General features: G+C 45.7%; 1 protein-coding gene across 1 annotated transcript in view; it reads right to left on the bottom strand.

Moving 5' to 3' along the window:
* Positions 1–9,789, bottom strand: part of rsu1 (Ras suppressor protein 1) — a 239,121-nt gene extending 229,332 nt beyond the window's left edge. The window contains exon 1 of the mRNA XM_038798028.1: positions 9,766–9,789. Within this exon, the coding sequence (XP_038653956.1) occupies positions 9,766–9,783 (18 nt within the window). The 5' untranslated portion in view covers positions 9,784–9,789. The remainder of the gene's footprint in view (positions 1–9,765) is intronic.
* Between the last annotated feature and the right edge of the window lie 8,587 nt (positions 9,790–18,376).

An 18,376-nucleotide genomic window follows, 5' to 3' on the forward strand; every position in this document is an offset into this window, starting at 1 on the left:
TCAAGATTGTGCCACAACAGTGGTTTCAACTGTTCTGCATTCATGTACAAGTTAAAGGTAGCAGTCTACCACGGGTCTTTGCATTACTGCCGAATAAAAGGAAGCAGACATACGAATTATTCTTTGACCAATTGAAAATTATGCAACCTGATGCAGATCCGATTGATATCATGGCAGATTTCGAAGCTGCAGTTCACAAGGCAATTAATTCATCATTCCTTAATGCATCTGTCGTGGCATGTTTGTTTCATTTGAGCCAATCTGTGTTTCGAAAAATTACCGATTTAGGTCTCAAAGAAAAATACAACACAGACTCTGAATTCTGTCTTAAAATTCGATGTTTTTCAGCATTAGCTTTCCTCCCCGTTGAAGATGTCGAAGAGGCTTATGAAGATTTGATAGACGATGAAGAAATACCTGCTGAATTCATCGTTTACTTCGACTTGACTTACATAGGCATTGTGAGAGGACGTGGTGCCAGACGAAGGAGAGAAACACCTACGTTCCCGACAGCTGTATGGAATGTTAATCAGCGTGTTCTACAAGATCTACCGAGAACAAATAATGCTGCTGAGGGGTTTCATTCTGCGATAAAGCGTTCGGCGGGTGGAGCTCATTTGAATATCTGGAGGTTAATCAAAATTCTGAAGGAAGAGGAAGGGTTAATAATAGGCAAAAAGGCTCAAATTCTTCGGGGGGATCAGGCGACTTCATGTACGCGATATAAGAAAATAACTGAACGCCTCAAAAGATTGGTCGTTGAATATGATCCCACAGCGAAAATTGATTTCTTGAGGAATGTTGCTCACAATTTACATCAATTTTAAGTAATTTCGGGAATTCATCAATAGTAAACTTTTAGATCTTTTTAACTGCATTTTTAGATTTTTTAACTTTTTAACTGCATTTTTAAGCTTGCATTTTACTTGAATTTCATCAATTACTTGCATTTTAGCAATTAAATTCACTTGCTGTATTGTGCCTGCTTTCTATCAATTAAATGCTTTTATACGGAGTTGATTTGCAATTGGTTAATTGGACGAAGTGACGTTGGACCAAAAGACGGGCGGACAAAAAGACGTTGGACGAAAAGACGTGGACGAAGTGTCGTTGGACGAAATGACGTCGGACAAAAAGACGCGACACGGGCAGCACACCCTAGGGAACAGAATAAGACGGGGTTATTTAGACACGCTCGGCCGGGCGTTGGATGGTCCAGTGGGCTGAGTGTGAGGGCAGAGAGGATGGGGGGTCCAGTGGGCTGAGTATGAGAGGACAGAGGATGGGGTGTCCAGTGGGCTGAGTGTGAGGGGACAGAGGAGGGGGGGGTCCAGTGGGTAGAGTGTGAGGGGAGAGAGGAGGGGGGGTCCAGTGGGTAGAGTGTGAGGGGAGAGAGGATGGGCTGGGGGCGGGGGGTTGTCATCAGGGTTGTCTCACTTGGTTCTGCACGGCCAACCTCGCATTGCGCGACCTCCCGGGTGCCAGGTCCCCCAGCAAGGTCCAGTGCCCTCTGCTCAAACACTGTCAGGGGGTGCATAACGGGTGAACCCCCTCCGGTTCTGTTGCGCTCCCGGCTGTTGTGAGCAGTCTTGTCCTGTTTGGGGGGGGCATAGATAGATCATCACAATTCGGCAGGGAACATCAGGGCGTTCAGATATTGGCACAGGTTGGGGGGACAGTTGCAGCTAAACCATGGCATCTCTCCAGGGGGTCGCAGCGCTCATGTGGGTCTGTGACAACTTGGTTAACCACCCTCCACTCACTCTCGCGCCCCCTCATGCCCGGGGGAGGTGGGTGATGAGGGACTTGGATGGGGGGGGGGGGATTGTTGTGACCCGGGGGCACCCTCTTGGCACTTACCCTGGCAGTCCTGGTGAGGACCTGGAGCTTCTTCCGGCACTGCTCCCCAGACCGAGGGGTCTGCCCCACAGCACTCACTGCCGTGCCCACCTCACGCCAGGCCCGTCGCACAATGCTGGCAGGGTGGCGATGCCCTCTTCTAGGGCAGATTATACCCCTCCGTTGCTCCACCTCATCGAGGAGGGTCTCGAGGTCAGTCTCCCCGAACCTCGGGGCGGCCCTCCATGGCTCCGTCATCTTCTCCCCCTCAGTTGTTTTCGTCACTCGCGCCTTTTTACGACGCGGAGCGGCGTTATTCTGCCGTCATTCGGGCGTCGCTGGCTTCTGGCGTCATCGCCCACGTGGTTCCTGCGGCCCTGCTCCTAGCCCATTTCCGGGGCTCGTGAACAGGGCCGTGTAGAACCGCCGTGAAACTCGGCCGAGCTCACGACGGCCTTCCCGAAGCCGCCCGGAAGCGGAGAATCGCGCCCAAAGTCTCTCAAACATTGAATCAACAATCAGCCCCTACCCAAACCCAACTTTAATACCAAACATTATAGGAAGAAAAGAAAAAAGAGAGTAACACCCAAATCCCCAGCCAAACAACACCAACAATGCAACAAGCAACTTTCAATTTGACACAGATACGACCCCCACCAACAAGCCCCATAACAACACCACACCCTTCCCTCACCTTTACAGCAATCTCACACCAAAATACAAATACAGAAGACTTTAACAATAAACGACCAGCAAAGACCATGATCCTCAAATATTTTAGTTCCCTCCCAACCCGTGTCTATTAACAAAGTCATTTGTTTCCTCCAGTGCATTGAATTAATAATCTCTGTCCTTGTCGGTGACCTGAAGGCAACCTGGGTACACCATCTCAGTTTGTTCCTACAGAGCGCACCTTTGCCTCATTAAACACAGCACACCTACTTGCCAACTCCTTGGATATTCTGATGGCATAGCCCTCCCATCAACCATCTCAATGGTCCTTTGCCCATCTGAGGACTTGCTCCTTGTCCAGGTATCTATGGAACCTGCCTATTATTGCCCGTGATGGCTCCATCGATCTGAGCTTCTGCCTCAATGGTCAATGGGCGCAGTCCAACTCAAGAGGGGTTGGAAAGATCCCCTCCCCCATCAACTCTCCAAACATCTTAGAGATGTAATCCATGGTACGTGTACCTTCAAGGTCCTCCGGTAGCTCAATAATTCAGAAGTTCTGCCGTCTGGAGTGATTCTCCAGATCATCAACCTTGGCGTTTAATGCCCTCCTGCCCTCCACTCCTCTGCCAGCATGCCACCCCTGCCTCAAAGAGACAATCCAATGACTATGGTCAGTGAGTGCCTCCTGCACCTTCTTGATCATCCCCTCATGTACCTCTATCTGCTGATCTACTTTGTCCAAGAATGTCTGAAAAGGAGCCACAGCTCCCTCAATCGTTTTCACCAGATCCTCAGCAACCACCTGTCGCTGCTTCTTGAATTTGCTTGTTAAGGATTCCACCAACATCTTGGTCATCCACCAAGGGGGCATCTAAGCCACAGAAACCTCCGTCATTTTCTCCCCTTCTGGAACTCAAGGAACGTCTAATCCACAAGGATCCCTTGCCCGACGTTTGTCTTGTATTGTATCCACCTGGCATTATATGCAAGACGGAATCTTATTCTCTCATTCATCACCAATTTCCTCCCAAAAATCACCTGCTAACCGGGCAGAAAGGGCCAAAAAACCAAATCCCCAGGAAGGAGCCACCGCGTGTGTGACTATTCACCTCATAGTCACCACTGGAAGTCTGGGTGAGGACTTTCTTAAGTGTATTCAACTATTATATAACCTGTGGCAGCTGTATTCACTAACAGTTTACGATCGATGAATTTTATTCTTCAAAGAGGGACTAGACAGGGCTGTCCTCTATCCCTCTTGTTGTTTGCACTGGATATTTGTCCTGCCAGAGGGACAGGATATTCCCAGGAATAGTGATGAAGGAGCCTGGGAGATTGGCTGGAAGGTACGATTTGGTGAGTTTGCTCATGTCAGGCAATTGTTTGACTAGTCTGTGGGAGAGCTTTCCCAATATTTCCACATATCGCAATTGTTTGTGAGGAGGACATAGGGTCAACACAGGGTGTGCCTTTGTCTTTTCCAGTGCCTCGCTGATACTGGATGATCCATTTGCTTTTATTCTTACTCAATTTTTCTGTGGCAATATTATCCAACTGAGTGGCTTGCTGCACCATCTCAGAGGGCAGTTCAGAACCAAACACATTCCTATGGTTCTGGAAGCAGATGTAGGTCAGGCCATGTAAGGATGGCAGATTTCCATTGTGAAGGACATTACTGAACCACGTGAGTTTTTACGACAATGCGGTAGTTTCATGACCGTCATTTATAAGATTTGCTTTTTGAATTCCAGTTTAAATTCACCCAGCTGCCTTGGTGTGACTTGAACTCACACCGTGAGCATCAGCCCAAGCCTCCAGTAACATTACCACTATGCCACCATCCTACTAATTAATAACATATCAATTAACTCCTTTTAAAAGTAGCCATTTTATTGAATAATAGCTATAGGAATGTACAGAGATGATAAAATACTCTTTCACAAAACATGGATTTTGTGCTATTAAATCAAACAACTGCGGAATGTGATCAGCCATAATTTAATTACATCAGGATTTAGGCTGGCATCAGTAAACATTAACTAAATTCACCTCACTCCAAACAAATTTGTTATGGGAAGTGGCTTAAGATGTTCTAATCTGAAAAGGCACTTTAAATGCAAGCATTATTGTCTTCAGGAGATGGGGAGGCATTTTACAGAGTTTGATCTTCTCCTGCACTGCACCAATGATTGGTTGTCTTTCTTATAAGATTGAGTGGTTGGGTTCCATCCTTAATAGGGCTGTGGAGAGATTAGGTTTGGCAAACCGAGGAGCCTGCCATACTTTCTATCTTCTTTTGTATCCATCTTTTGAGCAGCTACATCAATATTACTAATAAAATTAGATTAATTGCTGTTTCCATCTCATTAACCTTCACAGCGAAGCACATTTGCTCTGACCAGTCAATGGCAACTTTCCAATAACAAAATAAGAGTTCGGTAACTGAATGCCAATTAGGCAAGTACTGACTAGTTGAACAGAAACTACATTAAAGTCTCATTGGAATTTAATTGGAGTTCAAAAGAATGAGAGGCAATTTTATTGAGACATACAGGATTCTGAGGGAGCTTGACAGGGTAGATGCAGAGAGGTTATTTTCCCTTACGGGAGAGTCTCGGACCAGGCGGCATAATCTCAGAGTAAGGGGTAGCCCATTTAAGACGGAGGTGAGGAGGAATTTCTTCTCTCAGAGGGTAGTGAATCTGCCAAATTTGTTACTGCAGGGAACTGTGGAAGCTGGGTTAAGTGTGTTTAGAGCTGAGATAAACATATTTATAATCAGTAAGGGAATCAAGAGTTATGGGGTTAAGTCAGGAAAGTGCAGTTGAGGATTATGACATCAGATCAGCCATGACGTCACTGAATTGTGGAGCAGATCATCACGGGCAGCATGGTCACACAGTGGTTAGCACATTTGCTTCAAAGCTCCAGGGTCCCAGGTTCGATTCCCGGCTTGAGTCACGGTCTGCGGAGTCTGCACGTTCTCCCCGTGTGTGCGTGGGTTTCCTCTAGGTGCTCCGGTATCCTCCCACAGTCCAAAGATGGGCAGGTTAGATGGATTGGCCATGCTAAATTGCCCTTAGTGTCCAAAATAAGGTTGGGTGGGGTTACTGGGTTACTGGGATAGAGTACAGGTGTGGGCTTAGATAGGGTGCTCTTTCCAAGGGCTGGTGCAGACTCAATGGGCCGAATGGCCTCCTTCTTCACTGTAAATTCCATGATTCTATGAGATTAAATGGGCTGAATGGCCTCCTTCTGCTCCTACATTTTCTGATTTAATCCTATCCAATCTCTATTTTAATTTCAACAGTGGAGCTGGTTGTTCATCAATTCGGGAGAATTCCTACCATTATTTTAGTGAGTGTCCACAGGAATGTCCTTAAATTCCATTAGGAGCAGGACAAAAATCTGGACAAGCACAGGACTGTCCCCTCTCACCCTACCTCCGGTCACCACCAAATAAGGTCACCGATGTGAAAAGCTGCAGGTGGAGAGTCACAATGATGAATCTTGCATCCTCAACTTTGAAGGGATCCAGGATAAGCTTCGAGGCAACACATGGAAATTATCTCAGCCTTCAGAAGTGCCAAATCTGGTCCCACTGAGGATTACAAGATGGACTCAAAAGTTCAAGATCAAAGAACATAAGATGGCATTTCCAGAGACAGTACAACCCCCAAACATGTTACCAGCAGTGAAACTTGTAGCCTCTTGCAGGTGGTTTACTGATGTGCCTCTAAAGGCACAGACGTAGAACATAGAACATAGAACGATACAGCGCAGTACAGGCCCTTCGGCCCTCAATGTTGCACCGACATGGAAAAAAAACTAAAGGCCATCTAACCTACACTATGCCCTTATCATCCATATGCTTATCCAATAAACTTCTGCTAATCCGGAGCAAATGAGATCTCCAACTGACGTTGGGGGTTAAGTGAATTAGGGAGCGGAGAGAAAGGGAGAGGTTAAAAGAGAGTTAAAAGAAACTCATTGTTTATCTTTAGTTCAAAACTCAAATCAGGGGCTGGTTTAGCATGGTAAATCGCTGGTTTTGAAAGCAGACCAAGGTAGGCCAGCAGCATGGTTCAATTCCCTTACCAGCCTCCCTGAACAGGAACTGGAATGTGGCGACTAGGGGATTTTCACAGTAACTTCATTTGAATCCCACTTGTGACATTAAGTGATTTTCATTTTCATTTCATTTCAGATAACACACTGGTTGGAATGTAAAGGTGGTGTTGCATTGTTGATTAAAAAAGATATTGATGCAATATTGAGGAAAGATATTAGCACAGACGAATCGCGGGCGATTGGCGGTGTCGGACCCGATCACAGGTCTGATGCTCATTCTCTGACCCCGTGCTGAGTGCGATTGCGGCGCAGAGGCTCGAAGAATCCCGCCCTGATTTATTGCCAATGACCTGTTGAAGGATTTCAAATGACTAGGGAGGGTTGAAATGGAACGGTAGCTGGCGAGGTCAAGAGTGGATTTTTTGAAGGAGTGATAATGCCTGGTCTTCGAGAGAAAGAACTCATCACAGCTTTTGAAAGCGAAGTAGAAAATATTTGAAAGGAAATGTTTAACAGGGTAAGGAGAATGAATGGAGGAACGTTCGGGATTCTCCGGTCGCTGACGGCAAAATCGTGTTCGCCGATCGGCCAGAGAATACCCGATTCCGACCAACTCGGGGGCGGCGCCACTTTCGTGATGCTCTGCCCCCTCCAAAGCAGCATACTCGGAGAGTACTCCGCGCCACATATCGATGGCATCAGGACATTGCCTGAGCCCTCCACCGATGCTCCGCCTCTGACCGGCCAAGTTCCCGACGGCGTGGGTCGCGTATTATCCCACCCATCGGGAACTTGGCGTGGCAGCCGCGTACTCAGTCCAGCGCCGCCACAGTCGGGGGAGGGCCGATCCGTGGGCAGGGGGGGGACGTTATTTGGGATTCGGGGCACTGTGGGGGGGGGGGGGTTATCCGGGGCACGCAAGCCGGCTGAAGTGGCGCACTAGTTCGCGGGTCGGGTCCACGAGCGGCCTCCGTCACGTAGTACGGCGCGGCCGCTGCAGGTTGCCGCCATGTGCATGCGTGGCCAGAGGCCTGGCAATTCTCCGGGGTGTACTGGCAGCTAGGGCCGGACGCAGTATGCTGCTGTCCTGCTAACCCCCAGCAAAACGGGGAATCAGTGGCCGTTGTGCGTCATTTCTTCTGGCATAAAACACCACCGTTTCCACGCCGGCGTGGGAACATGGCCGCAGAATCAGAGAATCCAGCCCCCTACCTTATCATTTGATGGGAGAAATCAAACAAGGATAAGTTCTAGAACAGGCATAGGTGAAATCACTCAAATGACTCCATTTGTTGCTGTAGAATACTATGGCCAGGATATAACATGGAGCCAAAGGCTCCTTCCACTGGCCGAAAACATCAAGGTTGTGCTTGTTCCTGCTGGACCTGGAAACACTGACACCACTTTGTGAATCTCGGACTATTAAATGCTGACACTCTCACTCTTGGCCCCCCAAAAATAGAATGTCCTGCCTCCAAGAGCTTCCACTCAATCGGAGGGCTGGCAGGAATTTCAATCCCAGCAGTACCACCAGGAGTGGCGGTCACAGCTGGGACTCAGCAGGCCCCAGACCAGAAGTATTGCTGGAGGTCAAGGAGAGAAATATATGCGGTGGGCTTGCAGGAGCCGTTTTGGAATATAGCATGCCCCCCTCCCCTGGGGGAAATCATGAGAGAGGGAACTCCCAAACGTGTCAGGCAGGCCAACAGTGTATGCCATTATTTGGCTATTTAAGGGAATTGGCCTAAGGGCCATGTGCCACCTACCCAGCTGCTGGTAAAATGCCATCAAATGCAGGAAGAAGACAGGTGTAGGAGCCCCCCCCCCCCCCCCCCCCCACCTCCCCCACCACTCCTGCAAGCTCACTCATAGAATCATAGAACCTGCAGAAGGATATCATTCGGCCCATCGAATCTGCACCAACCCTACATCAGCCCATTGACCCACCCTATCCCCATAACCTAACCTAAACTGTACATCTTTGGACACTACGGGCAATTTAGCATGGCCAGTCCACCTAACCTGCACATCTTTGGACTGTGGGAGGAAACCGGAGCACCCGGAGGAAACCCACGCACACACGGGGAGAAAGTGCACACTCCACACAGGCCGGAATTTAACCGCTGTGAGGCAGCACTGTGATGCAGCACTGCTAACCACTGTGCCACCATGCCGCTACTCCTGGGAGATGGGAAGATCTTGGAGGCAATGGGATAACAAAGGGAATAAGAGTAAAATAAGACTAAAATGGTGACTATATTTTTATTTGAGTAATTGAACTTAAAATAATAACATGCCAAGCAAGTGTCAGACTTGCCTCTGTGGTAGCACCCTCAGTCATGATCAGAACTAGTACTCTCGAAACTCGGGGCACATAATCTAAGTTGACACTTCGTGTCGTATTGAGGATGACCTGCACTGTCAGAGGTTCTGGCTTCCAGACAAGATGGTAAATTTAGGCCCTGTGCACCCTGCTGGTGGAAGTAAACAATGGTGTGACACTACTGGACGAGGAGCAGGAGAGTTCTCCTGGTATCCTGGCCAATACAATACCACCGAAACAGATTATATGGTCATTTATTGTCACGCTGAAAGGGTGGTAGAGGTCCGAACCCTCACAACATTAAAGAAACATTTGTATGAGCACATGAAAGGCCATAGCATACAAGGTTACAGACCAAGGGCTGGAAACTGGGATTAGAATAGATAAGTGTTTGATAGCTCACACAGATACGGTGGGTCAAAGGGTCTCTTTCTCTGCTATAAAACGCTACTGTTATTTGTGGAAACTTGTTGTGCTAGTCTGCATTACAACACAGTTCAAAAATACTACACTGGCTGTGGGATGCTTTGGGGTAATCTTAGACCATGAAAGATTGTATACAAATGCAAGTTTGTTCCTCTTTCAGTTGTACTTGTGACTAATTAATAAGGTCTGCGTTCCTGAAATAAAATTATCCAAAGGTCCATCTTGCATTCATAGATAATTGTATTTTAAATTTAATCCAAAACATCATTAATAATGGCACCTCAAATGTTAGAATTCGGCTTCAGCACTTTTAATCCTCATTTTAAACTTAGAAAGGAGGTTTGCTTTACTTTATAGAAGTAACTGGCGTGTTCTATGGTGGCTAAACATTGAAGTGCTGCTTGCTATTTTAGATAGAAAGTATTGCTTACCTTTCTGGGCAGACACATGATTGAGCACTTCACAGCGACGTTCTGGATCAAACTAAGTCATAAAAGTGTAATACCCCAAATCTTCTTGCTTCCTTCCTTCTGTTTCGGCAATAAACAACAGTGGAAACCCTTCCCATCTACCAGCGACACCTACTTGATATACAAAGGTCAATTTTCTTAGGTCTACTGATAATTTGAAGTAGCTCCAATTTTAGCTCTTGGTTATTTTTGGCAGGGACAGATGCAGGATTAGAAATCTTTCCGAAATGAAGCCAATGTTTACAAAGCTCAAGCGTAAATATCAGCAAGGTCATAAAAAAATGTCCATGTAAGAGACAGTCAATTTTGTGCAATATAATCAGATTAATGATCAAAATGCTCCGAGAAATTCACAGATGTATCCCTTCCCTTCCATTCAAATAGCGGCATAATAGTAATTTTAAAAACCCTATTTTGTAATAAAGCAGAGAATGTTGGGAATAAAAATCAAACTAATCCACCTCCAGTTTTTCTTAAGATTTCTGACATTTCCAGGTTTTCTCTTTTCATAAAGTTATTTCATATTCTCATTCCTGCTGACATTTCAAAAAATAAGTCAGCTCAATGGTGTCAATATTAATAGAAATATCTACACATTATTAATCTCTGGAATCTTTTATGCTGCAGTCATATTGAATTTTTAACTCCAAAACCGCTACATCACCTTAAACTCAAAGGATAGTATAATAATACAGCTGGTGTGAAGTGCATTTTTAAATTTTAACCGCATTCAAGTCTGAAAATAATTGTGCAGCTGCAGATTTCGAAGCGATTGAGAAGAGTTGACTGTGCCAATACCATCCCTCAAACTCTAAGCCAGGGTTTTTCAAACTCAGGGCGGGTCACAGGCAGGTGTCGGGAGCGTCACAGAGCAATCGGTCCCGCCGTTCCTGTGGTGGTCCCGATCATGAGAGAAAGTGCCAAACAGCCATTACCGGCTTTTGCATTGTGAATTGCGGCCATTTCCACCTTTTAAATGGAGATACAGATTAGGCTGCATGCAGTCTTCCGGCCAGAAGTGGCAGCAGAGAATAGGTCACGTGCATGTAGAATATACGTGAAGCGGCTTTCAGGCACGTGCATTTGGCACCAAAGCAGGGAGCAGAGTTGCTTTGATTTTGCAGCAGCTGGCAAGCAAGGCAAGTGAACTGTGAAGATCAATTTTTTTAAAGTAAGAGATGGCCAGAGAGTCAAATAGGCTGTTTACCTAGTGGAGAGTATCTCAAAACAAAATATGCAGGAGAGAGCTTCTCAGGATAGTCCAGGGCAGGACAGAGCAGTCTTAGTGTTAAGAGCTCCAGGGCCTCTGGTTAACGGCTCCGAAAAAATAAACTTAACGCGGAACAAAGAAGTGTAAAAATTAATTCTTGAGGTATGTTTTTGTCAATTGTGACAATGCAAATGAGGAGGCAAAGCCCATGTATGATATATACAGGGAAGGACTGGCAAATGTGAGAAGTTACAGAATTTGAAAGCAAAGTGGTGGGTGAAAATTTCCTTTTGAGGTTAGACCCCAGTGTCAATTATAAACTCTGAGCTAACTCCAAATTAAAAGACTACGCTACTGTTGCTGACCTGTAATACCACATTAAAAACATTGCGAAAAGCCCAGGAGGCTGTCAATATTTTGGTGGAGCATCTCCCCAGGAGTATCTAGTGCTGAGTAAAACAAGCATATTGTTGCTATTGCCCTTCTCGACAACCTACATGTATGAGGTTGGATTTTTCACTTTTGCAAAGGTGAAGACGGCACAAAAGGACTGGCTGAAGTCTGCACATGATATGCACATTGCCCTCTGCTCCTTTGAACCTGATTCAAGTGCGATATTGAGAACAGAGCAGGATCCCCTTTCGCATTAAAAGTAAGCAAACATGTCGTGTGTCAGGAAGATCGATCATCATGGGTCGTGAAAGTCGGCTGGATGCCAAAAGTAGTCCTGGGAAAAAAAGTTTGAAAGCAGCAGTCAGAAGCAGCACTCCCTGCATGGGCATAAATATGATCCTTTCTTCTAACCATTCTGCAGCCGCGACCTCCCGGCGACTGGAGAATCTTGCCCGAGGTCAGTGGAATTTTCCTTGTCCTTGTCTCACCCGTGGCTCCTACTGCGGGCGGGGCGGAAGAATCCAGCTCTCTAGTATGTACTGTGACTTGCGTGGACAGACGATCTTGATTTTATGCATGCTCATTGATCTTTTCATGTCATACTTGCAATGCGTTGTGGCTACACTGTAACTACAGTATCAGAAATCTGCTTCTCCCTCAATTTTTCCTGCAAATAGTAACAATGGTCTGCTTTTCAACTTGGAGTTCATTTCTGTGCAGTTCCGTGGGAAGTGGGGTGGGATAGGGGGCAGCTGTTAATTGGGAACCTAGGAAGATTGGCTGCCAAATGTCTTGCAAAAATTAACAGTAGGGCTGTTTGATTTTTCTTCTCACTGTGGGGGGTCCCCTGTCAGTCAGATTAATTGACAGGATTCGAGTGGCAAGTGTGTTCTCTGGTGAAATAGGGTTAAAGGTCAGAGGATAATTGGGTCAGGCCAGGCACCTATAATGAAGTGCCCGTTTTAAAGTTGTACACTGTATCCTTATTTTTATGCATTGTAAAGTGCATATGGAAATGTCCTGCTAGATTTGTTTCCAGATTTATGTATTTCTCAGCACATGAGGAAACTGTGCTTTTCCTTTAAGGAAAATATCCAGATTTCAGTTCTGTAGGCTGTGGGGAAGGAAAAAAAATAAACATGTCCAGTAACTCACCAGAAAGGAATCCAATAAATGCAATATAAATAACAGGAAGGTAAAATATTTATGATAATGTCTAATATTTATACTAATTTATAACTGCACCTCTATGCAATATTTTGTTTTTTATGAATTCTTGGAGAATCTGCTCATTTCCTATTAATGAACAACTCCTAAATGTGATAATAATGTCATAATTCACTCCGAGTCCATGATGTAGTCTGAGATTGCTTTCGTCTCTGTAACAAGCACATTCCTCTGTTCAATAAAATTGGAAGAAATGTATGCCTCCCTTAATAATTTATCAGTTAACAAAATCACAGGAATGCATGTTTTTGAAATATGCAGTTCTAGAGAATGCAATGGCATTAAGTGACAACTGAAAACTTTACGGTTGATTTTTTGGTCAGCTCTTGGGTCCCGCTGGCGTGGAATATATTAGGCCCTGGTTTGAGAAATATCAGGTGAAAAACCCCTTTCGCATGACCCCTGCCGGTTTTACTCTCAATAAAATGTTTTACTGTGGCTATCTGAGCTAATGTTAACATGTTTAATGTCAAAATTTCCCCCCTTTTCCTCTGAGGTGCACTGTGACAACATATTAACAGGAATCGAGGGAAACGCCTGTTTGAGCACACTGTTCCTTTTTGAGGTTCATCCAATTAAAATCAGATGTCCGCAGCTCTGCTGTCCTAGCTGTGCCACTAGATACAGTGGCCATTGCTGGGACTGCAGTGACTAAAAGCCATTGAGGGTGCTGGATACCAAGGTAAATGCCTTTGTTGGGGCCAATAGGCAGACCTCCAGTGAGGGGGTTGGATGTGCTGCAATGGGAAGGCCAGGGAAAGCAAGCAATTACCATTTGGTAGGCCTCCAATGAGCTGCAGCCAGGTTTCCAAAGTTTATCTGGTGACCCCACCATGAAGTTATGGGAGGAGGCCATTAAGTGGCCACTTATTTGCCTCAATTGATGCAAAGGCTGTCCAGAATTTCAGGTGTGTAGGTGAGGGGCACAGTACACTACTACTCTACCATTCTATTATACAGCCCCTCCTGTCTGCCAGATGGTTCTGGACGAGGAGATGGAAAATTCCAACTTCTATAGTTTTGGTCTGTGGACACAACATTTCTTGTCGTAATCAGCAGGGACAGCCTCATAAGAGTTTCTGCTGTGAAGGAATTTGGGCCTTACTCCTATGAGTAAAGTGGAGATCAATCCAGTCTGAACATTAAGTGAATCTAAACTCAGATACATGCTGCCATATATAGGGTGCGATTTCCCATCGTATTGCACCCCATGAAGTACAGGGTGCACCGTATTGTATCTAAGTCGAATAGCACAATCACTCTATTATGGTGATATTTCCCTTTTTTTAAAACAAAAAAAACTTCAGAATAGTTTCTGCTAGACAGTGAATACTGGGCATAGACTGGCATACAGCCACAACTGGTCCACAGAAGATTCTATCTTCCTGGCCTTACACTCATCCCTGGAGCATCTTGACAACAAGGACTCCTGTGTCAGACTCCTAGTAATTGACTACAGCTCCGCCTTCAACACAATAATCCCAGCCAAGCTCATATCAAAACTCTAAATCCTAGGACTTGGCTCCTCACTCTGCAACTGGATCCTTGATCCTGACCCATAGACACAATCAGTATGATAAACAACAACACCTCCTCCACAACAGTCCTCAATACTGGGGCCCCGCAAGACTGCCTACTTAGCCCCTTACTATACTTCCTATACACACATGACTGCATGGCAAAATTCAGCTACAACCCCATCTAAAAGTTGCTGATCTCAAACAACAATGAATCAGAATACAGAAGGGAGATAGAGAACCTAGTGGCATGGTGTAACAACAACAATCTCTCCCTCATTGACTTCAGGAAGCAAAGTATTGCACACAGTCCTGCATCAATGGTGCCAAGGTGGAGATGGTTGACAGCTTCAGATTTCTAAGTGTGCACATCATCAATAATCTGTCCTGGTCCACCCATGTCGATGCTACGACCAAGAAAGCACAACAGCGCCTCTAGGTCTTCAGGAAATTAAGGAAATTCGGCATGTCCACATTGACTCTTACTAATTTTTACAGATGCACCATAGAAAGAGTCCTATCTGGCTGCATCACATCATGGTATGTCAACTGCTCGACCCAAGACCGTAAGAGACAACAGAGGGTCATTAACACAGAGATACATATGGAATGTAGTACTAGTAAGTTGAGAAGATGAGTGGAGATGCGTGGAGAGATCAGTTCAGTCCATAAGAGGGTCATTCAGGACTCTGGTAACAGTGGGAAAGAGGAAGTTTTGAATCTGTTACAGCATGTTTTCAGACTTCTGTATCTGCTCAATGAAAGAGGTTGGATGAGAGAATAACCCGGGTGGGAGGGGTCTTTGATTAATCTGCCCACTTTGCCAAGGCAGTGAGAGGTGTAGACAGTGTCAGTGAATGGGAGACGTGTTTGCATGATGGACTGGGATGTGTTCACAACTCTCTGTTGTTTCTTATGGTCTTGGAATTATTATCCTTTCTCTCTTGAAAAGTATTCCCTCTGCTACATGAAATTCCTTAAAAATGTTCCAGGCTCATAGCTTCCTGGTTCCCAAGTGCTGCATTTAGGGTGGTACTCCAATGTGGAATTCCTCTGGGAAGTTCCCATGTAAGATTTACCTGGTATTTGCCCAGAAGTGCTAACTGCCTCTGGAAAATTGTGCTAGGCTGGGAATGGGAACCATCATACAGAATTGATTTAAATCGGTAATTCAGATGGCTCTGCCAATTTAACCCTGATAGTTACTCTGAAAGGGTCAGAAGGAAAAAAAACACTTAAAATTCCAGAGTAGCTATTTAAACATCCACACCGAGCCTTGCACGGGATACCCTACATTGCCTGCCTGGGGGATCCACCACACCACCCCACCCTCGATACAACATCCCTGCCCTCAGGCCCGGCCCAGCCCCACACCACCCAACCCGACCTCCCACCCACACCTGACCCGCCCCGCCCCTCTCCCAACCCAACTACCCAGCAACCCCCAGCCACCCCCCGCCCCGGTCCGATTCCACAATTTGGCCCGCCCCACCCCACCCCACCCCACCCCTCCCCTCCCACCTGCTGGTCTGCCCCGCAGCCCCCAGGCCTGGCCTAACCCAACCCATCGACACCACCGGCCTGACTTGACCCCTCCATTCCTGCCCAATCTAACCTCCCCCCGATTCAATCCCCCCCCCCCCCCCCCCCCTCTGATCTGCTCCTCCCCTCCTGATCTACATCCCAACGCTCCCCTCTCCCAGTCTGTCCCACTACCCTCCACTCTCCCGGTCTGCCGAGCCCCTGTTCCCCTTTCTAGTCTCTCTGCATCCCCTCCTGGTCTTCCTGCCTCCTGTTTCTCCTCCTCCCCCTTCCAGTCTCCCACCGATTGCCTGAACTACTTAACTTTGAAACTTACCTTCCATCTTTAAATATCTCACTTACAGCAGTTAGTGTTGTAAAAAGTGGGTGCTTCTTTCTTCCCTGTGCCCTGGTTACTCCATGCCAACACTGCCAGGGGCAGACTTTGCTGCTCCTGTCTCATCCATCCTGAGTGAGGAACATTGGGCAAGTCCATCCAGAGTGACAATCTGATGGAGATTGCCACTCTGGGAAGTTATGGGGCAAAGTATTTGTGACATTTCCTTACCTGGCTTATATTTAACTTTCACTTGGTGCCTCTGCAGACACATTAATAACCTTTGGATTATTGGTGCTGTACAGTTCAGGGGCTTTTTTTTGTTTTGTTATTTTGTTTTTTTATAAATTTAGAGTACAAAATTCATTTTTTCCAATTAAGGGGCACTTTAGTATGACCAATCCACCTACCATGCACATCTTTGTGTTGTGGGGGCGAGACCCACGCAAACACGAGGAAAATGTGCAAACTCCTCACGGACAGTAACCCAGAGCCGGGATCGAACCTGGGACCTCGGCGCCATGAGGCTGCAGTGCTAATCACTGCACCGTTCAGGTGCTTTTTAGGTATAGTTTCCAAAGGCTGATTTGACTCTCCCTCCAGGTCTTTTCCGAAAACAAACTGGTAGAAGTGTCCTAGGCCAAACACAATCTCTTCCTCTATTTGGGTATAGCATTGCTGTGTTTCAGTCATTGCTATGACATTATAGAAATGTTCAGTATACAAAGAGTTAATGTCATGTTACAATTAACCACTAGATGGTGCTAGATGTAGTACTATATAAAGCACTGACTCGCAGGCTTCTGGGAGAGGGAAGGCTGGAGTAGAGTGCATAGGAAAGATCTAGAGAGGATGGAGTACAGTTAGAGTTAGAGCGTAGATACTAGTATTAATGGACTGTAGATTATTATAATTATTGTTTACTATAGGAGCAAGTGGTCGAGCTTAATTTAAGAAGTGTAAATTAAAAGTTAGCTTTGTTAATGAACTTAGCTTCTGTTGTCTTTGTGAACACTACGACATCCATCCTGATAACAGAATCACAAAGAGCACCACAATTGCCTTTGAGGCATACGCCACTGATGTTTCACTTTACAAGAAGATAGTTCCGAGGCCAGTTTCCAATGCATCCACTGATATCTTGACTGGCTGATTGACATTGTAACATTTGAATACTTGTGTCTGCATCAGTGTTCTCTTCAGACTGGTCAAAGCCTCTTGGTGACTTGTTTCCCACATCATTTTGTAGAATTTCTGTGAGAGGCGCTGTGAGATCTGACATGTGCGGAATGAATTTCCCAAAGTAGGACACCATGCCCAAAAACCTCTCTGAATCTTTCTTAAATTCTAAGGGATGGCATGTTCAGGATAGCTTCAGTCCCTCCCTTGTTAGCATATGGACCAAGTGCTCGATTTCATGAAGAGATATTTTGCACTTTTCCTTCTTCAACTAAAAGTTCGTTTCTCTAGCTCCTGCCAGGATCCACTTCAATCCGTGGTCATGTTCATCCCATGTTTGGTCCCAGATGAGTAAGACATCGATATAGGTTTTCATGCCCTCTACCCCTTCAAACTGTTGCATTCTGGGGAACAACTCAGGAGCTGAATTAGTGCCAAAATGTAAGTGTAAAAGCGTCTAACATCCATACAGTGTATTTAAGATACAGAGATGGGAGCTGCATTCATTCAGCTTGACCTGTCCAGAGGAGCCTTAACTTGCATCCAAGACTGATCAGTATTTAGCTTACGCATGATCTCTTCCACCATGGGCAACTGGTAACGATCCCTTTGTACTGCCTGGTTTAGGTTGCTATGTTCCAGACTTACAGATTCCCAAATTGTAGATGTTTCTACAATTACAATGGGATTAATCCACTTTCTTGGTTCTTTAAATTTCTTGATGATGAGCATTTTCTCCATTCTGTCCAGCTCTGCTTTCAATCGATTTCTCTGCTTTACTGGTACTTCCCCACACTGGGCATATATTTGGTGTCACCGTTTTGTCAATCTTATTGCTGTGCTCTCCCTTTTGGCAACCAATCCCCTTGAACACAGCTTTGTACTCACTCAGGATGTTACCAGAGGTGACAGTCATTGTTCTCCTGATTAGCTTCAGATTTTCAGAAGCTTTGATTCTAAGAATGGATGTTGCATTATTTTTCACCACTGTGAATGGAAATGTTTGAATCTATTTTTGTAGTTCATTTTAGTTGTGCATTGGCCTTCTACAGCAATTCCCTCACTTGTGAAAGTAGACAGCGCCACTTTTGTTTTCGTGATTTTCCTTTACTTACCTTATCTTATAGAGATATGGGAATAACATTTGTTTGTACACCTGTGGCAAGCTTGAAATTCACCAGCATGTTG

The sequence above is a fragment of the Scyliorhinus canicula genome, chromosome 5, assembly GCF_902713615.1.
Source record: "Scyliorhinus canicula chromosome 5, sScyCan1.1, whole genome shotgun sequence".
NCBI classification, from domain to species: domain Eukaryota; kingdom Metazoa; phylum Chordata; class Chondrichthyes; order Carcharhiniformes; family Scyliorhinidae; genus Scyliorhinus; species Scyliorhinus canicula.